The sequence below is a fragment of the Apus apus genome, chromosome 1 (assembly GCF_020740795.1).
Source record: "Apus apus isolate bApuApu2 chromosome 1, bApuApu2.pri.cur, whole genome shotgun sequence".
Taxonomy (NCBI): Eukaryota; Metazoa; Chordata; class Aves; order Apodiformes; family Apodidae; genus Apus; species Apus apus.
In genome coordinates this window covers 149,260,837-149,284,563 of record NC_067282.1, presented here as the reverse complement: position 1 = coordinate 149,284,563, position 23,727 = coordinate 149,260,837, and the positions used below count along the sequence as shown (strand labels likewise).

At 40.1% G+C, this 23,727-nt stretch overlaps 1 protein-coding gene across 3 annotated transcripts in view; it reads right to left on the bottom strand.

Annotated features, from left to right (window-relative positions):
- Positions 1 to 5,261: 5,261 nt before the first annotated feature.
- The window catches only part of POLR3B (RNA polymerase III subunit B), a 78,295-nt gene continuing 59,829 nt past the window's right edge, over positions 5,262 to 23,727 (bottom strand). For all 3 annotated transcript variants that reach the window (XM_051635940.1, XM_051636026.1, XM_051636100.1), the window contains 5 exons: positions 19,314 to 19,417; positions 18,258 to 18,424; positions 15,903 to 16,016; positions 9,721 to 9,894; positions 5,262 to 5,822 (listed from right to left, as the gene is read on the bottom strand). In XM_051635940.1, coding sequence (XP_051491900.1) covers positions 5,693 to 5,822; positions 9,721 to 9,894; positions 15,903 to 16,016; positions 18,258 to 18,424; positions 19,314 to 19,417 — 689 coding nt within the window. In that variant the 3' untranslated portion in view covers positions 5,262 to 5,692. The remainder of the gene's footprint in view (positions 5,823 to 9,720; positions 9,895 to 15,902; positions 16,017 to 18,257; positions 18,425 to 19,313; positions 19,418 to 23,727) is intronic.

Genomic DNA, 23,727 nt, shown 5'->3' with positions numbered 1-23,727 from the left:
TGACTTGAGTATGAGAAAAGGGCAAGCAGTCTTCGATTTCTGAGCTTACACCAGATTTAGCTGGCTTTTGTTGAGTGTGGCTGGTACTAGTTACCAGAGGATTTGTACTGTGTTTTGGAAGAAGAGCCAGCCCTAAAAGTTATTACAGACAACAGACACAGAAAAAGATCCATTCCAGACTGCATCTAAGCTGCCGAACAACTGGATGTGAAGCTGTCATATCCTTTTAGATGACTGACTGATAATGAGTTTCTTTTGATCTGCCTGGAACACTGAGAATTACCTTCAGTGCCTGCCTCTGACTGGCAGGGTGAGACCCTGAATGCAGAGTTTAAGTTTCCAATTCATCCCTAGGAGTTCAAGAGAAAACCATTTCCATTATTAGAACCTAATTTTAGCAAGAAATTAGGACTCTGCTGTTTAGCACACTGATTCATTTTCTTAGTTTTTGAGTTATTTTTCCGTTCACAATATTTTGTTGTTAAGTCTGAGTGGACAATAACTGCCATGCTCTGTCTGGAATGGTAAAGCATATGCATGGGTCAAGTAGCTCCCCAAAACTCATGCTAACAAAAGACAAAGGCTCCACTGCAGTTAGCAGCAGGGAATTGCTTTTGATTTGGAACTCACATGCTGTTTATATACTGGCTGGGAGGAGGGGACGAAGACATGCATGAAATATATGTGTTTGTTGGAACCACCTCAGAGGCACCTGCCTCAGTAAATACACAAGTAAAGTGATAACTGTAATTGGGATAAATATATAGTTGTTTGGTTTGTTGTTTTTTGTTGTTGTGGTGGTTTTTTTTCCACCAGCAGTAGGATGCAAAGAGCAATGGTCTGCTTATAAGCTTGGGAGTATTTTCTTGGATGGACTAAGGGCCCAAATCCATTTGCTGGGTATGCAACAGAAATCTTTGCTGGTGACTTTGAGACAGGACTAAAGACATGAAACACTTTTTAAAAATTCCAACTGCAAAAAATCTTTTTATTTGCCCTTTATTAACTGAAAGTTCTGGTCTTCTGGGACCTGTTTGTCTCCTGAGTCCACCTAGCAAGTTCTTCAGTGGTTGCTGAGAGGCAAAACTGATCCACTGGCCAATTCATGCAGTCTTCGCTACCTGGAAGAAGAGAGTCTGACCAGGGCTAGGTACACAGGGCACAATAAGGCTGACAAAGTAGCCAGCCCATACCTCTCTGCACCTCTCTACCCCTTCCCAAAGAAAAAACTCCCTCACCGAAACTGGTGGGTCCAGGCTGAGATGGAAACATTTCATGAGGATAGACCAAAGTCAGAGCTTGGGTTCAAACACGCTCAAGTTTATAGTGGCACCGAGGTCTAGAAGATGAAACTGTTTTCTGGGCTTCTGACCCTCAGTCACAGAAACTGGAATCCAGATCTTCACCGTGCCGTGCACACGTTAAGCCTCCCAGCACTGGTCCAGAGAATAGCAAAGAGTCATCATCTGGCTGGATTTTACAGTTTGATGAAGTGCACAGTTTTAAGGCAAGCACGTGTCTGGCACCTGGGGACTGCAAAGTCCTGATCCCAGTTCTGGCATGGTCTTTCTGTGGCCCTGGGCAAGTCACGTCCTCTTCGGAGGAGGGAATTCACCGAGTGGCCCATGGCCCCGCTGACACTGCAGTGGCTGTAAAGCAATCCTCAGCTGCAACTGGAGGAGAGGCCTCTCAGCAGTGCTGAGCCAGCTCCGTGCCACAGCCCAGAGGTGCTTGTGCTGGGGTGTGGCTGAGGAGACCCTGCACTCCCCACGCTGCTCCTCTGGGCCACTGTGGGAGGGCTGGGAGCCAGGCAGGTGATTTCAGGGCTCGTGCTCCCCTGCCTAGGGCCATCCTGGCCCTCAAGGGCTTTGAGACAGAAAGCACAGACACATTTTCAGCCCCTCTAGTTTGGCTTTACAGCTGCGTGATGCCAGTTACTCTTACTGTCAGGCTTGACAGCTGTGTTCTGAGCAGAGCTTGCAAACCCATCTTCAGATGCACAGCAGTGGCCCGTAGTTTGCCATTTGTCATCACTAACCAATGAATATTCTTCAGGCTTTTTAAGCTTTTAACTATAATGTACTCCTGTTTTGCTATAAACCATAGGTATTTTTTTATGTCCCATCAGAAAACCTGAGAAAAGTCATCATAGGCTTATGTTTGTCACTGCTTTTCCTCCCTGTTTAGGCCAGAAGTAACTAGGGAGTCCAAAGAATTAAAACCCCTCTTTGAAGCTTCTTTGTAAGCAAAACTCTTAGTGAGAGACGTGCAAACAAAACCAACTGATCTTTCTGGGAGCCCTTTACTTTCCACATCTTAGTATTATTACATTTCAGGATCTCTGTATTTCATATTATATCCTCTTGGAATGCTAGAATTTACCAGTCTGGTTTCATTTTTCTTGACAGTTTGCTTTTCTAGTTCCTATGTTTGGAAACATTTACCTTAAGGGGAAAAAAATAATAATAAGAGAGAGTAAAAAGCTTGTAAAGGGTTTTGTAAAAGATTTGAAGTGAGGCTGTTTTTCTGAACTCTGAACAAGTGATCTGCTTTCTCCACGGTTCCAGAACCGGACAAAAAAAAAAAACCCATGCTTTGCTCTGCCCCATAGCATCCTGCAGCCCATCCCCAGCTTGATTCTGTTTCTCACAACTGAACAGCACAGCTGGACATGTATGGTGTTTGAAGGGGTAGCTTTTAATTCATGCCTTTGTTTTGCAGTGAAATAATTACTGAATTCTAGGCTGATAAACGCTTCTACCTTTTAATAGCATTTAATCCTTTATCTGCAAAGTCTGCAACAACTTAAAACATACCATGTGGAGTCAGGTATCCCTTCCAACAGCAGCACACACTTCTAGCTTACCTCAGAAAGTGGACTTTTGCTGCATTTCAGCTTAACTAACAACACTAGTGACCTTCGTGTTGAACAGCGCTTCTAGAAAGCCTCTCCTGAACACTGAATAGCGAGAGAGAAAGAAGTTGCAACAGAATAAAAACTTTATGGCAGTTTTCTAGTTCCGTATGCTTAAGCCTTTAGATTTTGTCAAGTTTTGTTCAGAATTTCATGTTGCTTTCAGAAATGAGGCAGAGTCATGACAAGTTTATTTACAGCAGTGCAGCCATTAGCTGACATGGGACCTCTTTGTGAAGGCATTCACTGTATAAAAAGCAGGGGGGAGGGGAAGTTGGCTAGGAAGATAATTCAAAGGGCTGCAAAGATGAGGCTCGCTAGAGGAAAGTGTGACAGCTCTGAGGTTCTGAGAATGTATTTTACCTCATCAGTCCACGCGTTGTAATTTCTCCTGGGTGTAGGATTTCTTCCTCAAATTGCTACTTTGACCGGCCTTGTTCCAGGAATTTGTAGTTTTTTGCTCTGTTTCTGCTGCTGGTTTTGTAATGCTTATTGCATTGCCATGAAAGTACTTGTAGGTGTCTATTATGATGGAACATAGGTAGCCTCTTAAACAGAGGCAAAAAGTAAAAAATCAGAGTTTCAACTCAAATCTGCACTCAGATAAGCCTCTGGTGTACGCATGGGCAACGATGCATAAATGGAACTGATGTTGGTGTCACCAGAAGAGCTGATAGTGAGTGACCCTCACTTACTGCTAGACCTGTCCAGTTTCTTTGTTCTGCTGAATCCATCATTGCCAAGGTTGCCTATTTCTTCCCAATCTTCAGCCACCCTATTATCTTCACCCTCACAAAACCTTTCATCCCAACACTTTTATCAGCTTGAGGTAAACTAGCAGCAACGTTACCCCTCAGGGTTGCACACAGATACGTTCTCTCAATGGAGTAACTCATGAGCACGCTCCTTTGCTCCTCTTTATCTCTGCTATGTCTGCTTAAATTTCTGCAGGTGTAGTTGGACACATAGCTTAAAACTTTAACGTCCTGTAAATGTCCGACCATCAAACCTAGGAAACGACTTAAGAGAGGACTAGCTAGCAAGAACACCTCATCCTCAGTGTAGTTTCCTTGAGCCAGGTCAAACCTTCCCCCACCAGTAGGCTGTAGCCTTTGAGGCTCACTCCCTCTGCTGGTGCACCCGAGCCTGAGATTGGCAGTCTCAGGGAGCAAAGCAAAGGTTTTTAATTTGGCTGGGGCTTTTGGTTAACCTTGTCCTCCAGTTTGAGGCAGTACATCACTTCCTTATAACTTTGTAAATAAACCTGAGCTGTTCAGCTCCTGGTAGAGGTGCTTCAAGAGCTTTTCCGATCCAAATGTGCTGTGTTGACATCTGTGTTGTCAGCAGTCCAATTGTGGAAAAAAAAAGTAAAATCTGTCCATTCAGACTTAGTTTGTGAGCCTAGACACAAAAAACTACTAGTTTAGCATTCTGGTGGAAGCTTAAAAAGCAATCCAGCTCAGGCTGGCACTCATCTGTGCTTAAGCAGCTAAGAGAAGAGCAGCAAATGATCGGCATGCACGATTCAGCCATCTGAGGAGCCAAAGAACATCTCAGAACTTCCGGATCATAAGCAGTGTTCTGTATCCCCACTGATCTAGAGTGCTGCCTCTCTCTGAAGCACCTGCACATGCACATACTCCAGCCTGACTTCAGAGTGACTACTCATTTGTTAAAAAAGTTAACCATCTGCTTTGCTGAGTAAAGGGCTCAGTGAGTGTAGGGTACCAAGTGATTCTTAGTTCATCCACTGCTATACTTTCAGGCCTTAGAGCTCACGAAAAAATTCAGCTGTTCCCTTTCTAAGTCCTTTCAGGTCATTTAAACCTACTTCACTGTCAGTGGAGGATTTGCTGTTCTCCACAGTTCTTTTGTTTGTAAAAAAAAAAATATTCAAGCTATTCCCCTGTTTTAAAAAAAGTTCTGAAGTCCTAGGGCAACACAGATCAGTCTTTTGTGTTTGCAGCCTGTTTTTTCAGGGCTTTGGGCCAGTGTATTATTAAATCTACAATACTCAGTGGGAACTGAATGGATACCTGTAAGCTGTATCATGCACTTGGTGCATATGCACTTACCTCCCTTGAACTTCACAGACACTGTGTAAGTTTAGCTGCAAGAAAGGCTGACTGCATGATCACTCCACTGCTCGCGCACACGTGCACCTGTGTATTGAAATCCCACTCAAAACGCCCGATTTCAAGTTCTGAAGAAAGTAGCTTCATTTCTGTAAGCCTGACACCACTGAATAAAATGTTAATGCTTTAATAAAATGGTTTAGGAATAAGAAAATGGTTTAGATCTTTTAAGAAGGCTTTTCCACCCTCAGACAACCATCAGCACACATTCAGGCAGTATTACTTACAACATTTATTAGTCTTTCATATTACACAGTATGGAAAACATTTTCAACCTCTGTGAATAAGATGTGCATTTAGCTCAGCTCAAGCCCTATTCCAGCAAAGCACTTCTCAAAACCGAGCATAGGGTTGTCTGAAGTGATGCAAGTGCTTTGCTGGATCATGGCCTCATTCCACACTTCCGACAGATCCTGTTCACTCAGACTAAACAAGGCTTTAGAACTGCTGTATTCTGCTGACAGAGTCTCTCCTGTCAACTTAAGAACAAGTAAGCTATGCAAGGAAGATTTCTTACACTGTCTTGCACCTCCCTTCTACCCACTCAGGTTTTAGAGTTACTCCTAGTCAACAAAAAAGCTTCCAGTTGTATATGTTGGATTTCAATTTCTGTAAGTACTTCTTTCCATCTCTTCAATCTAGCTCATTCATTGTATTTAGCCAGTTTTAGCCTGGGTATGATGTTCATCGACTGCAATTCTTGGAATAAGAGTTTACAGGCATAAGGTATGCGCAGAGAAGACACGTGACATGATGATTTGCAGTAGTGGCACCTAGGAAAACAAACAAAAAGAAAGTCAGAGGTGGTGCATAAATAAAGCTCTGTAGAAAAAAGTAGTTGCCACTATCCACTGGCTTCTTTGTCCACCTGCTTTAAACACTGGGCTCAGTCCTAGAAGGAGCTGAGTGCTTGAGACACATTTTAGCATTTAAGCAAGTCATAACTTTAAGCCCTTAAGTAATCTGACTGAAGTCTACAGGAGCTTAATGTTAAACCTGCCCTTTTCTTGGAGGAGACAGTAGTAGAAGACAGGACTGACTTCTTCCTCTTCACTGCTCACGTAACTGCCAACACAAATTCAGCACTGTGTGAACAAAGCTAAGTATCTTTGAAAGCATGGTTGGTGGTCCAGTTTCTTTCTTGTTATATATACATCACAATAAAGATGCAGGATATAAGGAGGCTCAGAGTTAGGTTTTTCCTGCTGTGGAATTTCATCCTATAATGTCTCATAACAGTTCATATTTCAGAAAAGAGGCATTTCTTGTCTTACATCTCTCTGTGTGAATAGCCAAAGTTTCAGTCAAGACAGACAGAAGAACTGCTTTAACAGTCTGCTCAAATAACGATCTTGAAACTCTGGGGGAAAGGGATTCTTTGTCATATAGTTATAATCTTCAGTATGTAAGGGATAGGCTGGTTACTCAACCATCTTTCCAGTACAGGACTCAAATTCAGTGGTGGCAGCAACTGCTGACATTATTTACTCTCGTACTCTGTGTACACACAAAGGAAATTAAAAATCTTTCTTATAAATACCCATTTCCAACCTTGTAATTTCCTTGTTCTCCTGTATATTCATCTTCTTGTTTTGGAGAGTCAAGAATGCCAGGCCTTTGGGAACATGGAGTGACTCAGCACTTCCCTAATGGTTTAACAAAACTCTTTTTCTGCTTCTGTGTTTCAAATTTATATTTCTGGCATAAAGTCCTAACAGTATGAAGATTGAATTGAGAAAGAATGAGCAAAATTCCTACATGCTTCTGGGGTGCAGAATGAGGCTAAGAATCAACATCTACAGTAAAGCCCAATGCTTAGTCACTTGTTTCTGTTACCAGTGAATTTGATCCAGAGTAAATGGAAGTCAATGGGGACCAGTTCAGTAAAGTTGAACAGTGTTGATAAGGTTCTTGGTTATGAGACACAGCACTAGTCTTCCAGATACTTTTTCAGACTCTGCTACTTCTCTTTTACAGACATACTTAAAGAGCACATCAAAGAGCAGGTTATTTTCAAAGAAAACTGGTTGCCTTGACCTCCACATGCTCCATACTTGGGCTATTTATTTATTTGTTTGAAACTCAGAAAGCTTAAACAGATGGTATAGAAGCCTTAGTCGCATTTCTACAGATCATTATGAGGAATGAAGCTTTACTTATTCCCATTAATTGATTTGGCTTTGTCTAAATCTGGCACTAAGAAGGCAATAGACTGAATCAGGTGTTTCCATGGAACAGGCTTCTCCTGTAGACACTGTTACATAGGGGAAATGTTACCAGTAGCATCCCTTTAAAACAGAATAGACCTCAACTGCAGGTTTAAAACTACTCCCTTAGTCCAAATGTATGGGATAGGTATATTTTTATGGTGGGAGGAAGTGACCTAAACAGAAGCCATTTTCTGATGACAACATAGCAAGCACTTGCTCTAAAAAGAAAAAGTCTTTCTTGGGGCCTGATGGGGCACAGCCTTTCTGCTACGAGCAGAATCAGATGTCTGATTACATCTGATTACAGCTGCTAGTGACTGAGGAGCGGAGACTACTCACTGCACCCAGGCTCAAAGCTACACCATTCTGGGCTGCTTTATGCTTTGATGGCGATCCCCCAGAAAGATTAAGGCGTGGGAAGCACAAAGCTCTGTCAAACAGATCACAGGAACTGAAGTATTCAAAAGACCATTTGATACTAGAATTGATACTAAACTGGGCAGGAAAAGGTAACTGTGCCAAGGCTGAATCTGGACCAGAAATATCATTTTTCTTCATGTGCGTTTCAAAATTCTCAGATTCTAGGGACTGGAGTAACTTCTCATTTCATCATTGAAAAAGGACCAAAAGAATTTGCTCATTGCATTCAGTGGAGTTATGCCTCTGAGCACCTGCAACAGCAAAGTTAGAAAACATCACACTAAGTTCCTACTGTATTTTTTACAGGAACAAATTCTGTCACTGCCGCAACAGTCCCCTATCCCTGTGAAATTGCAAGTTGAGTCCCTAACACTCATGTGGTGTTACTGTCTTGCAGAAAAAAACATCCTCAGTGGCTAGTCCTTGTCTTGGAGGAACAGCTCTTCTTCCTTAAGAAAAGTGCCTTTAGTGCTGGCCACCAAACAGTATGTTTCCAAAAAGGTTTCTTGCCACAATGCCTTATTAATGCCAGAATCACTGAAAAGGCCACTTTAGAAGTTCCTCTTAATGACTTGGTTTTTACTGTGATGCTTGTTACAGGGCCACTTGCTTCAGCTAGTGGTGGACACAGCATTTAATTTAGCAGAAGCTACCTCTTACTGATTACTCTCACACATCAGACAGCTTTTCACACAATCAAATTGCAAGAACGTCTGAGTCTGTCTGAGAGAGTAGTTTCTTTTGCAATTATTTAAAAAGAGTCACTGAACTTGGTTACAAATGTCAAAATACAAAATACATTAACCACATCTTAAAAATAACGTAATACTATTTCTGAAGTTCAAATTCCTAATCTTCTTCTTCAAGGCACCCTCACTTCTTGTGGTCTCTGAAAATCTTCAAGGACAACTCTGAAAGCCAAGGTCTTATTAAAAAAAATAATTGAGCTACATCTGCACATGATGTTTTTTGAAAGACAGTGCTTTCCACAGCTGCCTTATGCCATGCCCTTCCTTTCAACTTCCTTCAACTGTTATTTGCATTGCAGTGGTTTTAAGAGACCTGGAAAAGGCCTCACTTGTTACACACAGATCATACACACTTTAGAAAAGCAGAACTCTCAAAGATACTTACCACAAAAAAGCCAGTAGGACAATGCCCAACTAAAAATTACCATCCACAACAGGATGAACAGAGCAGTCCTTTGTCTTTCCTCTGGATTTCACATGCACCACAAGGAACAGAACTGTTGCTACTGTTAGCAGACAAACATGGTGCTTGGTTTCTGGCCAGAAACCACATGCTTCAGAAGAAAGGTCTGACCAAGGACAGAAACACTACCTGTCACTTTTGCACATCTACAGACTGAGAGCACACCTTACTTTCCTACTTTGTTATATCATGGAAGAATCACTCTTGAAGCACTGAAGTGAATGAAGTCCAATTTCCCGCCTCTCCCAATAGATTGATATTGATACCCAAGATGCGGTAAATTTCCAACAATGTTCTTTTGTAGTATTTAGAAATTAATCTTTCTCATCCTCCTTCAAACTCACAGAATCACAGAATGGTAGGGGTTGGAAGGGACCTCTGAAGATCATCTAGTCCAACCTGCTAGAGCTGGATCACCTAGAGCAGATCACAGAACACCTCCAGGTTTTTAATGTCTCCAGAGATGGAGGCTCCACAACCTCTGTGGGAAGCCTGTTCCAGTGCTCTGTCACCCCTACAGTAACGAAGTTTTTCCTTACGTTCCTCATCTTCCCCAACATAAATATTGGAGTAACTTATAACTTGGACTTGCATTGTTGATTATTTCCTTCTCTAGTCATGGGATCCCTGGTCACTGGTCTGTCAACACTTTAGCACTGTAAGCAAGGGCAAGGTTCTGTTACATGAGAGGCGTGTTTACTCTGTACCACTTTACTTTACGCACTTGAGGTCAAGGAGTTTTTTTGAAAATATCAACACACGTGAAACATCCACGAAGTGTGGAGGTGAGACCAGAATTTACAGAAAGCATTACAGTGAGTCAACTTACCAGCCAGAGTACCCTAGCAGGCCACACTGCCCACAAACATCCACTTCAAAGGCATCGCTTGAAATCATCAGTCTCTCCAACAGCAACATGCTGGCTCCGTAACCTATCAAACAATCCCGCTCCATCTCGCCAAGACGTAAACCACCATCACGGGATCGACCTTCAGTGGGTTGCCTGTGAAATAAACATTTAAAAAAGGTAGTAAGTATTCCAGAACACACGTTCTACAACAGGAATGCCTGTCTTCAAAACTGTAGCAACAATACAGGATTAAAGGATAACAGTTTTCTACAAATAACAGTTGCTGATCTTGCAAATGTGTTATTCAAATTGAAGAAATTCCTCTTTGCTTCTGCACTAGCAAAAATCACAGAATTATTGAGGCTGGAAAAGACCTTTGAGATCATCAAGTTCAACCTACAACCTAACACCACCACATTGGCTAGACCATGGCACTAAGTGCCACATCCAGTCTTTCCTTAAACACCTCCAGGGATGGTGACTCCACCACTCCCGTGGCAGTCCATTCCAATGTCTGATCACCCTTTCCGTGAGGAATTGCTTCCTAATATCCAACCTAAACCTCCCTGATGTAGTTCTGTGAGTAACAACTGCAGCATCAGGCCACGGCTCTTTACCTCATAGAAAGTAGCTGCATAAGTGAAAACAAAAAGAGACTGAACAGCATCCAAGACAATCTGGACACAGACTTGGTATTCGTTTATTGTTAGATATTCATCAGAGTTCGTAGCTTGCTAAATGAAACAATATTCAGCAGCTAATGCATGAACCATCAAGCTAATGTTTGAGCTGAACTACAGCTAAGTAAGACCACAGTCCTAAAATAGAACAATTTTCTATCTAAGAGAGAATACCAAAACAAAGCAGCAAAGATGCTCATTATTTAACTCATTATTTAAATACTACTTCTTTCTTTTTTTAATGTAACACTTATCTAGTTTATCTTTTTCATGTCTGGCAGTTAACAGACAACTTTTTGGACAGTATAGGTTCCTGGTTCTCTAGTTCCTCAACACAAATCTCTCATTTCTTGGCTGGAAAGACCTCCTGTCCTCATAGGGCTAGAGGAAAGTTTTAACATAGCAATGTAGAAGTATATGCTAAAGATTTTGAGGTAAAAAGGCAGGGTACAACATATTAGTTAAGCATATTATGACTGTTTAAGCCTTTTTGGACAGTCAAAACTTTTATTGTCTTGTTTGTCATACTGCAGTTTCTTATAGTATCAATTCTTCTCTCATGTACTAGCACAGTGCAGTAGTATTTGGGTAGTAAATATTACAGTGAACTGTGAAGCAAAAACTATCTCAAATTCCTGAAGCACTAATACACTGCATGCATTTTATTCAATACTTCTATCTTAGTATATTCCCTGAAGCATGACAGCAAAGAGAAGGAATAAAAAATGTTACTGGCACTCATAAGAGGCTTTGCTGCTCTGTGAAACACCAAGTTTATGTGCTGTTTCTGATACCAGCAGCAGTGTGAAATCCACCTAAAATGCCCAGTGACAAATCTGGCCCACAGCTTTTGGAGAATATTTTGTTTGCATTATTTCAAACAACAACAATTTTTAAGTGTGTGACAAATATTAAAAGTTTTTGCCAATTTGTTGAGACTCAGAGAAAAGGATTTATAAAAGCCTTCGACATCTAATAATCTTTTGTAGCAAGTATAAATAATATACCTTATTACCAGACCTAAGTCTCTTCTAAAGATGCAAACTGTATTTATTTGGAACCTAAAAATAATCTGCCTGTAATTCCTGTCCTTTCCATTCATATAACTTTCTATTTTTCCCACTGTTAGGAGAATGAATAGAATTTGTTTACATCCTGATTAAACTCCTAAGGGCCCCCTCCCCAGATGATGGCACCATCACTGTTCAGATGCTGTTCTAAAGCACCAGCCCTCAGGTGAATGCAGTTTCTCTACTGAAGTCCAAACAGGCCAGTTTTAAAAGCAGTTGGGGCCTCCAAAGATACAGGCACTTGCCACAGTGCTGGAAGCGCACAAGTTCATTTTACCAACTGAATTCTCTAGCATTTGTTAATGCACAAGCCTACTTTCAGAAGTTTCAGTAGGTGCTGTTCCACATGATAAAGTGATAAAATAGCTTTATAAATATGAGCTCAAATAAAGCCTCAATCCAATTAAGGGAGGTGTAAATCTCTTGAAAATTATGGAATCTCAACTCTATCCCGTTAAGAGTTGATATGACACAGGTCTTCCAACAGATACAGATTTCCAAGGCATCTGAAATCTTAGAAAAAAAACCCGAACAAACAAAAAAACCCCAACACAACACAACAAGCCCCCCAAACCAAAAAACCTCCATATTGAGTCTGAAGATCCAGAGTGTCTCACTCCCACTGTCAAAATGATCTAATGAAAAACCAAAACAAAATTTTCCCTCCCTAAAAAGTAGCTTTCTAAACTACCAAGCATTTAAATATTGAGATTGGGCCTTTGAAAATGTTTTTTTGTTCTCCAAGTCTATTAGATTTTTCTTCCATCTCACAGGAGTTCGAAAATTCCTCACACCAAAGGTTGTTTACAATGTTAAAACAGTATTTATAAAGCATTTGTGCTTCTTTCCTTTTCTCTCTACACACATACACTGCAGCTGTTGCCCTGAGCAACTATTTCCATTCTTTATTCTAAATATAGCATTCTGAAAACAAAGCAGACTCTTGAAAATAAGATTTGGAATATCACTGAAAAGAGATATTTTTCATATTTAAAAAAATTCCTAAATGTGAAATAAAACACAAAGATTATTTAAGTAAAATAAATAAGGCCAAGTGGTTTTCCTATTATTTAACCGATGTATTTAGAAAAAAAGAATTAAACAATTAACTTCAGTGTTTTTAAGCACATTAAGAATTTATTGGCACTAATTCTGCGTCTTCTGGAAGTACAGTGAGTTCAGCTTTATGTTTCACTGGCCAGGGGGAGGAAATAAGTCAACCCCCATGAATAAGAGCAGGCCTTGTAGATATCAGCAGATCTCCCCTGTGCCTATTACAGAAAACCAGTGATTAAGTAGAAATGGAGATGTTGGATGAAACACTGATCTCCACGAAGTGGCATATTACTTAGAAAAGCACTGCCTGAAGGAGGAGAACATACCATGCTTCCACCACCCCAGAGCACAGAGAGGAGCCCTAACCCTTGTCACCACACTGCTCCCCTGCAGTATAATAGGAACTGGCATATCTGATAAGTTCAGGAGACACGCAGGTGGCAGCCCTGACAACGTCCATCATAACAACTACGTGTGCAGAAAGCTTATATTGATCTCTTGTAAGGAAAACTATAAGGAGTTTATCTATGAAAAAGATTTAGCAGGACTGGGTATCTAGGCAACACCATATATAGATCTATGCTTTAAATATACTGTCAACTACTTATGGCAAAATAAACTAAGTATTGCATCTCATTTAACAAATACCAATTCAGAGGGCAACATCCTGGTTTTAACAAATACCAACTCAGAGGGTAACATCCTGGTGGTTTTTGACTGTTTTGACAAAGAATGCTGCTTTGCAATTCTACTAAGTCTTTTTTTTTTTTATCAGAACAATATCTACAATCAGTGATGTTCAAGAAACTCCAAGTCTTTTCTGCTGTTTTCCAGATGAAACGATAGCTTTGTTTTGTCAGTTGAAGTACATTTGATATATAATAAAATGCATTTCAAGACAACAACAGCCAAATAACATGTTGGAAGCTGTTACAGGATTAGTTTTAAAAGCAAAACAACAATGTTAGAGGCAATCTACTCTCCAGGAAGTGCAATGGATGATAAAACAATAGTAAGTATGAAAGCTGGCAAAGCAGACTCTCTCAGCAAAGGCGATGGCAGTAACAAAAGTTTAATTAGCTGAGGAGAAAAAAGAAAATTCCTAAAAGACTAGTCAAGAGGCAGCATAAGTTGAACATCCACTAGCTTTTCTGAAAGTCAAATAAAAAGCCCTAGCTACGTAGTATGATGCTACTGATTGAACAAAGAATTTAAAGAAAGTAAGGGGTGGGGGAAATCACCTTCATCTTTACATGTGAACATTACCTTGACTTGGGATTCAGGTTTCATTTAAATTCAGCTTCTCTAAACAGCTGAGAAGTTTGAGTAACAATACAAAAGCAGATCAAGGGATCTGGGTAAGCTAGGAGGTCCAGTAAACCAACTGCATACACTGTTAGCTAAGACAGTGAGTTTTCGTTTTCATGTGAAGCACCAATACCATGACTAACACAGTGAAGAACAGAAAATGGAGCAGAGAGCCCATTACTTGGGAATATCACTTGTCATTTAAGCAGACATCTGCGGTAGGAAATAATGATTGTGCTACACTTGCTCTTTTTCATCGAAGAATTACAAAAACTTTTCATGATTTCTCTCCCAGGTCAGTCACTGGTATTTACTTCCATGGAAAGTGAGAGACAATTTCAGCTATTCCTAGAGACAGCATGAGGTCAGAAAAGCCAAAAGAAAAGGAAATATGCAATGAAAAGCAAAAGAGAAAGATACTTCTGTATCAGGTACAGCAGAGACCTGCTCCACTATTCTCTAATAGTATACCCAGAGGTGGAAAGTGCACCTATTGAGAGGACAACTGCTAACCTGTGCAGTCAGGCACACATGAGAAGTGGTAAGAAGCATAAATATAAATTAGGAATTAAAGAATATGAATCATGCTTACTATAGAGAAAGGTAAGGGCACGATAGACATTACTTTGTGTTTACATCTCAAAAAACAGTACAAAAGGGACTGATTAAAAAGAAGAGTATCACCATGAAGCAGGTGAGGTACAAATGGTGTACATTAGAATCCAGAAAGACTGTCAAGGGACATTTAGAATAATCTCTGCTAGAATGTTCAAGACTAGCTGGTAATTAACTTTCTGGCAAGATTCAGCAAATAATCCTGCTGTGATGGCGAGAGGTGAACTAAACAATCCACTAGAAGCCTCTTCAAAGCAAAACCTTTGCCACTAAACTGTTTCTTGTAAGCTAGGAATATCAGCAATTTAGAACATGAGTGCAAGCAGCCATAGAGCTTGGCTTTCAGGAGAAAAGGTAAGTAAGATCAGTGAAAGCAGGATGCTTCAAATTCACCAAAGGTCCAGAAAATATAAACCCACCTCCAGGGGCTTATATTACCTATTACTCAGAGTACATCTGCCTGACTTCAAAATTTGAAACTAGAATACATCAACATGGTAATCAACCATTTTGTTGGAGAGAAAACCAAGTTCAGCCTTAGTGCAACGATTATGACCCCAAAAGAACTAAGAGCATATCTTTAACTGGACAAATAAAAGAGAAATTTATTGTTGACATCTCTGTAAATTTTGCCACTTGTTAGTCTGAAAGTGTTATTCTCTAGCATGGTATGAATGATAACTGTGGGCCAGACCATACAAACCTAAATTCAGTTTTAGAGTTGAATGGAAGAGTCTGCAAGGCAAAGTGCAGTACACCAGGGATGCACATTATTGTAATACTTGTTTGCACTACACTAGGGCCAATGCATTTAGATTCATAGAATCATAGAATTGTTTAGGTTGGAAAAGACCTTTAAGATCATCAAGTCCAACAATTAACCTAAGTTTATCAAGTCCACTGCTAAACCATGTGTCTAAGCACCGTGTCTACACAACTTTTAAACATGTCCAGGAATGGTGACTCCACTTCATTTGCTTTGCCTTGATAAGTGAAGACATGGGCCACATCAATATTAATCTGCCAAAGAGCAAAGGATGCTTAAATTTTAAAAGAAATGTCTTCATTCTACTCATACTTGATTTTGTGAAAGTACAAATGTTAAAGAAAAAAAACATCCTCCTAAAATACAATAGGAGCACTCTGACAGGAATGGGCCAGAGTGTGCATCAGCAGATGGTATTTTTACTAAATGCTAACAGAAACCTGAGAAGCAAACTCTGTTTTAGACCATATAGAGCACACCTGGACATTTAGGCCAACCTCCTGATACAGGCTACTGAGAGTTTTTAGTCTGTAACAATGTATTAACAGGTAATAGCACTTTGTGTAAAGTATCAAAAGGTAAGCAAACTTCGTTTTATATCTTTCTTTCAGCTGGGCACACTTCTGAATGTACACTAAGAATTTTGTGCTTAGTCTGTAACAATACCTGGTGAGCACTGCTCTGGGTCCTCGAGCTCTTGCATGCATTTTATCCAACACCATGTGCTTTAGTTTCTGGTAATACACAGGGCCAAAATAGATATATGCTTCCAAAGGTTCCCTGAAGAGATAAAAAACAAAACAAAACAAATATTCACAGTTAGCAAATATTTACCTTAAGAGAGACAGAAGTGTTGTTTACAGGACAAATTTGAAACAACTTGGGAATCGTGAGATCTAGAAAACCATGTTTGGACTTTCAGGGCAATTAGTCTGAAAAGCCCAGAGGGAATCCTGAACACAAGAGCAGTACATTTCCAGCACCACATACTGCTGTATACACCCTAGCGAGGAATAAGCTCCTGAACTCTGGCCATACACTGTGCAGAAAAGCTGCTACAGCTACAGGTACTGGTTTCAGCTGGATCACCTAAGTTTCTCCTCTGTGCAGGAGTGTTTAAACCATGTAATTAGCAACTGTAAATGTCTCAGAGCCTGAAGAGCAATACAAGATAACTTTATTTACACCCCTTCACTTCACATCATTCACACAGAAAAAAAAGTTAAACATGTATGTAAGCATCAATAACAGACATGCAGCATAAATTCTCAAAACATCATTTATTATAGGAGCACTTTAAGGAATTTGCATTTGCCAGGATAGCTTAGCACTGGCACACTATGAGTTCGACCATCTTCCCACCCATTAATCCTCAATGTGCACCACTTTGAAGCACAACACAAGACCTGGACCTCCCCTAGCAGCTGTGCACCAGTGCAGGGCCCCCATGGCACTGCCCAGCAGCTGTACCCAGGGGACAAAAATCGCTGTCCAGGCTGGCACTGGGGGCTCAGATGAGCAGTATAAAGGGGCTCCTGAGATGGGTGTTTAGACACTTGCATCAGCTTGGGAACATCTGTAAGCAGTATGAGGGTGTTGCTCCATTCTGTGAGCTACTAAAGATTTGGCTGGCTAAAGATTTATGTGTTCAAAACATCCCTAACTGTAAGAACAGTATAAGTGCCTGAAGATGAGAAAGCAACAGTTGAATTCAGTAATTTCCCAGCTACCACCTTCAGCACTAAGAACGACCAGATCTAATACAGACAAACTCAGCACTGCCACTAATTTGTTTTAAAAAAATATATGTGGAGTGTAAAAACAAGCAGGAGACAATAGTATTGCATCTCCATTCAGACTAATTACTGACATGATGCAGTGTGATTCCAAAAGCTGCCTATTGAAGAAAATAATAAAACTTAACTAGACATTTAGAATTTGCAAACTTCCACATTGTTATGAAATCCGCCTTCAAATTTCGTAACAAGCATTAAGCATGTGAAATTTTCTTGGAAGGATATCAGTATCCCAAAGCAAAATCTCTAATTAGGATACCACAAAGTTGAAGACTGGGGACAAGGGAATTCTAGAGCTAGATGATTTTATTCTCCCTGGGAAACATGACTAGTCAGATACGTTAAAAGTTACCATGATGTATCAATAGAAAGTGTTTCAAACACCAGGTTACTTGATACATAAGTTATGGAATATGGAGGGGGTAAGAAAAACAAAATAAACTCTCTGAAGCAAAAAAAGAAACAACATATGGAACAAATTGGCAGGAAAAGCAATTAAAATAAAAAGTATTAAAAATCCATTTGCAAGAGAGACTTAAGCTTCTTCCTTGAGAATAAGAGGACTGGGAGGATAATAAAAATAGCAGGAAGGTAGGATTAAGATAGGTTTTGGAAGGGCCAGCATGTGGAGCCATACGGCTGATTCCTGGTCCTAAACTATCTTATGTTCTTTGAACTCTGTGTCTCAGAAGCCAGTCTGATCAACACAGCAGGAAGTTTGCAGATTAGACTGAATCATTGTGCAATCAAAAGAATTAAAAAAAAGGAAAAAGAGCACACACAAAATATTCCCAAGGAACAGACACCTGCCAAATCCATATTTTACAGTATCATTAAAATCAATATGAAAATACTCATCTGATTCCAAGCATATGTAAGATTTACTGCCAACAGAAACTTGAAATTGCTTAGAATCTTTGAGAAGTAAAACCTTGTTTTTACCTTTTTTGTCATGCAACAGAAGTTGAGAGATTTTCATATGTATTACCAGGGCCATTCACATTACAGTCACACAAATAAGAGTAGTTCCTAGAATGTGGAACCACAAAATACTTCTAAGAAGAAACAAAAGCGCACTATTCTTCAGCCTCTTCCCTCTACCTCACAGAGTAGTTTGCAAATAAGAGAAAGTTCCTGAGCTCTGAGACATGAGATTTTTCAGATGTGTCTCAACAGGATTTCCCCACTCCTCTGAAACGTCTAAATCTATACAGCAGATTCTTACCCAGTGATACCAGATGTTACATAGTCCTTCCCTAGGTAGTTATAACCATGGCGAATAAGATCTTCACACACATCCTTAACTTTACTGCCTCCAAAAGCTGTTCCATAGTGAAATCTTCCATCGAGGACCCCAGCCTTTCCAGCCAGGAGTTCAATTAACTTTCCTACCTGTGCAAAGAAAAGCAGAGTTAAGAGCCTGCACACTCCAATTGCTGGATTTGTCACAACATAAGTTAGCCAGGTAAAGTGTCTGAGATGGCAGCCTGGGTTATTACATGCAATGAGAAGACAGAAAGAAGCCCAAGAACAGGGAGGCTTCTCCCTGTTCACAATCCCCTGTGTGAAGGGGTGAAAAACCAGACACATCACAGGGTCTGGGAACACTTTTAAGGTCCACAGTGAGGCAGCCCTATTTTTTTCCAGTTGTCTGGAAAATGAGCAGGACCCAGAGTGGCTTTCTGCTCTGGAAGACAGCCTCAGAGACTGATATGTTACTGTACAGCAGGACAAACAGAAGGGAACAAGCTAACAAAGAAAAGAGGATCAGAAGCTGTATGAAATAACTGGTGGACGTCCCCTATAAAGGCCAGGCTGTGATGTATTTAGTGTGAGTCTGCAGCAGAAGTGCAAGACTTGCACCAGTTCCAGGGAGGCATGTGTAATGTAAGAAGTTATATAGGTCTAGAAATATTATTGACACTCCTCTTCAACTTCCACCTCACAGTCTGCCCCAGCTGGATAGGGAAGGATGAGCAAGCGTGAGAAATTTTCAAAGAGAAAGGGTGCCAGTGAGGTATTTGACTGCCTTCCTATTAGCGTGACACAGACCAAAATGAGAATGATGCACAAACAGCCCTCATCCCTACTCCTTTTACAGCAGGATGTTTCAAAATATGCAAAGCAGAGGGCAGGATACTGAAGGGAGAGAAAGCAGAGAATGACTGGAGAATATTTTCACTGAAACGGTTTCAAACTCTTTTTTTGTTTCTCCTGGCTAATCTACTTCACTTTTCCTATGGGGGGACACTGTCTCTGTAATCATAAGAAAGCCACTAACCGTCATACGCGATGGGAAGCCATGAGGGTTCATTATGATATCTGGACAGATTCCTGTATCACAAAATGGCATGTCTTCCTGAGGAACAATCAGTCCACACACCCCTGCAGAAGAGAAAACATTTCAATTCACAAGCAGCAAACCACCAGCAGGGCTGACGCTCATCACCAGATTTTCTTTAGTGTTTTCCTCCTCCTCTCTTTCTCATGGATCACTTTTTACCCAGATTCATTACCATGACCAGTGTTCACAACCTGCAGGATAGAAGACAGCCCTTGTGATAGGACTGGCAAAATTAGCATACCCTTACATAATGCTCCCAGTGATTTGTGAGTTAGCAAATTAGGGAAGAAAGCTTTAGATTCAGTTTTCAGAGGCATCCAGAAACTACTGACCAGTCAGACTGGAACATCCCATGGGAGACCTAGTTTTTAAAGCTGATGCTATAATTTCCTGCAAAAATAATAATAAAGAAACTGGGCTTCTTACAGTATCTCTTTGGACATACACAATTATTATTGATTCGAGATTTTTTAATTAACCATGTATTTGCTAAATACCGTGAATGAAAACAAATCAAGTCAGGACTTTGACAGGAACTCAGCTGAGATAAGTAGGGGAAAATAATAATAATAAAAAAACCCAACAAAAACCCAAGGATTTTTCCAGTACAATTCATTTGCTGAGCAAAGATTGCTTTTGATTAATTACCAAGTACATTTCACTCCTCAGACTGCTTATATTTGTCAGTCCCTGAACAAAAACTGTACCTTTAAAAGTTTTGGAAGATTTTTTTCAGTTTCTATCAGTATTCAATGTAAACCAAACAAAACTCCCCAAACTCTAAAACTATTTAGGAAAGATTAAGCAAACATGAAAATTAATTTAAATAGTCCATCATACATCTCAAATTTTTCCTTCTGGCTCTTAACAACTGTTTCTGCCTTGAATTCTGGAAATCAAAATACTGCAGCTATAAATGACTGAGAGATCTAGCATTCAAATTCAGGTGCTAAAATGCAGCTGCTTAAGCTCACACTTCTTTGAACCAAAGCTACTGTTTCAGTTGGACAATTTCTTCCAGAAGCCCTTAGAGCTGAAAAAGCCTGCAAGCTATTTGAGATCAGCCTGCTGCAACTGCCAGAGCACACTTTGGGAATGGTCCTAGAGCAGAGGGGGCTCCTGGAAGACTGAGGGTGCTGGTTACGTCCCTAAAAAGGCATCCTCCAACCAGCCAGTTCACAGGGGGATATTGGCGTCTGCTCAGGAGGGAGCTCCTCTTCCACTGTCCAAGCAAGACAGGGATAGGTGTATGGGACAGTAGTTAATAGAATGGGAATGGTAAGCGTGGGGGAAGGGAGCAGAAAAAACTCAACAATTGGAGCGTCTGGGGCAGGGGGGGAAGGTGGTGTTGTTTATAGTTTTTAAACCTATTGAAACTAATTTTCATTGTTCTATTCTGATAAATCAGTAACACCCTTGTACCTCTCCTTGCCAAGCAGCAATCGTGCTGAAAATGAAAAAAAAACCAAAACCCAAACAACCCACTGTGTCTCATGTGCACAACTTGTTTATCCTTAAGTTGTATAAATAAATACTTTATTATATATGTATTACAGCATGTACATTTTGCCTTCTTTGCATTTACTTCTGAGAAAGCATTAAGTTGCATCTGGACTTCACGGCACCTGTAAGCCAAAAATTAAATCTTAGCTAACTTAAAATTACTTTAGGCTCTGAAAACCTTTTATATGCCAAGCTGGTTCCCATAGCAGACAGCCACTGTGTTGTTTGTTTTGTGTGAAAGTGAATGATAAAAGATCCATGAAATCGACACAGAAAGGCAGAACAGCAGAAAGAACTGAGGGCTCTCCATCATAGCGGCTTCTACCCTCCGCTGACTTGTATAACAATGGGACCTACACACCCAACTGCAGATCTAACACAGCTGTGCATTTCATTAGATGAAGAGCACTAGTGACACAAGTAAATAATTAACTTATTCTGGTCCGCTGACTGTGGTTATGAGACCAGTCATAGCTGACAGATTTTAATACAAGTTAACACAAAGACAGCATAATGAGCTTAGAAGTTAAAAACAAAATATTTAGACAGAATCCAGCAATGTGAAGCTCACTGGGTCATTTATAAAGTTTCCGCTTTGGGGGGGGGGAAGAAAAAAGAAAAAAGAGAAAGCTATAAAACCTCAATTCAAAGCTTCTGTATTTTAAGAAGTCACTGAATTTATAACAGATCTATAGCATGCCCATGTGTATTTAGAGAAGAGGAAAGAAAAAAGCTTCTTCCTCCCCTGTATTTTAAGAGAGTTAATTCCTTCTCATAAAAGACCGTTAAAAAAGCTGCAAGACACCTTTCCTATGTACAACGTGACTTCTAAGAGCAAGTACCTGCAATTAATTTCTAAATGTAAACCTGATTTTATTTTGCAGTTGCTTGCCTTCAGAAGCTCTTTTAAGAGATGAACGCTCGCAGGTCTGCACTGTAAGCTCCTGAATTCGCTACTCTTTTTCATCCCCCATCACCGAGCCAGGGTTTGCAGCAGAGCAGTAAAGGGCAAGCCTAGTGGTTCTGCATTGCCGATTCAAGTGAATTAATCCATGTGAGTGGAATTATCACTGCAACTAGCTAATGAAACAGTAAAGGAGAAAAGAAGAGGCTGGATTTAAGACAGCCTCAGGTTCCAAGTGTTGCCCTGTCCAAGAACTGCATTGCACAACTGAGCTGCCCGACTGCTCCCCATCCAATATTCATAAATAGGACACACTCAAACTAGGAGCTAACTTTGCTCTGGCTCTTACAACAAGTCCCCAGCATTCACCTACAGGACACAAAATAATTTGGTTTCATTCACTTCCCTTCTCCTCACAATTTTATATGCTGCATCTGAAATTTAGCAATAGAATTTCAGCCTAAATGCTACAGTGCAATGGGCCTGAATCTTCTCTTACCTATGTCTATGTAGTTCTCATCTGAGACCAGAATCAAACTAACAACCAGAAAAGGCTGCAGACAAAACAAAACCAGTTTTTTTAAAAAATTAGATGTTTTAATGTAGACTAACAGGAAAGCTGTTATGCTTGAGCAAGAAAGCATCCAGCAGCTTGCTAAATCTCATTTCTTTTCAACTGAAAACCAAACTGGATTCTAGAAAAGAACTTTGAATATCCATTTCACAATGTTACCTTAAATTGCTAACAAATTCTTTTAAGATATCCCTGTCTCTCTTTCAAACAAACAAACAAGTGGATTAATAAGCATGGTAGTTTAGCGCAACAATAACAGTTTAAATTAGAATAAACTTAAATCAGACATCTATAGTGGTTTAACATGCAAGTATAAAACAGCCATAGGCAGTGTTTTTCAATGCTATTGTATGCCAGCCAATAAATGACAGCCCTCTGAGTACGCATGATGGCCCCCATCCTCACAGGCTATCTGCATCGATCTGAACAGCATCTCAACACCCCTGTCCCTCCACAAGGCCCTGAGAGAGCATAAAGATCCCCTCACCCAAAACATACTTTTGTAATTTAAGAGCTTCTTTTCCTAATCAGGATAAATTCAGCTTTCCAGAATGGATATATTTTATGTGGGTGCTTTTACAGTTTGCTGACAAACATGAACATCCATAGACTTGTAAAACAGCAGTTCAGCAGGGAGGGGGCAGGAACAAAACACAACAGTATGGGAAAGTTTTTCACCGGGCTACGGTAAGATGCCTTCTACACACACACGCCAAATGAAAAAAGAAATAATCATCAAATAAGTCAAAACAACCTAATATAGAAAACTAATTACTACCAGCGGGAGGGACATGAGGGAGCAAAGGAGACTAAGTGAATAGAAGCAGCAGTAACATCAATTTCTATCAGCAAGATAAAAAGAAGCGCTAAATGTGCTTGTTTACTTATTCTAATGACATGGTGGTAAAAGAGCTAAAACTAACTTTAAAGGTGTCTATTTTAGCTTTTCCAGATTTGCCAGAATTTAAAAATACTCCTGAGAATTAAGACTACATCACATAATTAAGAGGAGCTGTAGCTGTAACACAGATCAAATATTGTGGATAAGTGACAAACAGATCTGCAACAGCAAGTACGGTTAAACAAAAATATGCATCTGCTTAAAAACTCTCTAATTACATACTGTGTTGGCTAACTAAGCATAAAACAAGCCCAGAAGAAAAAAAAGTGCTGCATCACATAGGTTTTGTTCAATATTAAATCATTCACTGATCTATCATATCACTTGCTACATCCCATTTGACATAAGAGGTAAAGAACAGAATTAAAATTAACAGATAAATAATGCATAAGTAAACTTGATTAGTTTTCTTATTAAAAACATCAGTCTAAATGAGAGGAGGTGCTAGAAGACAATACAGTTTGTACAC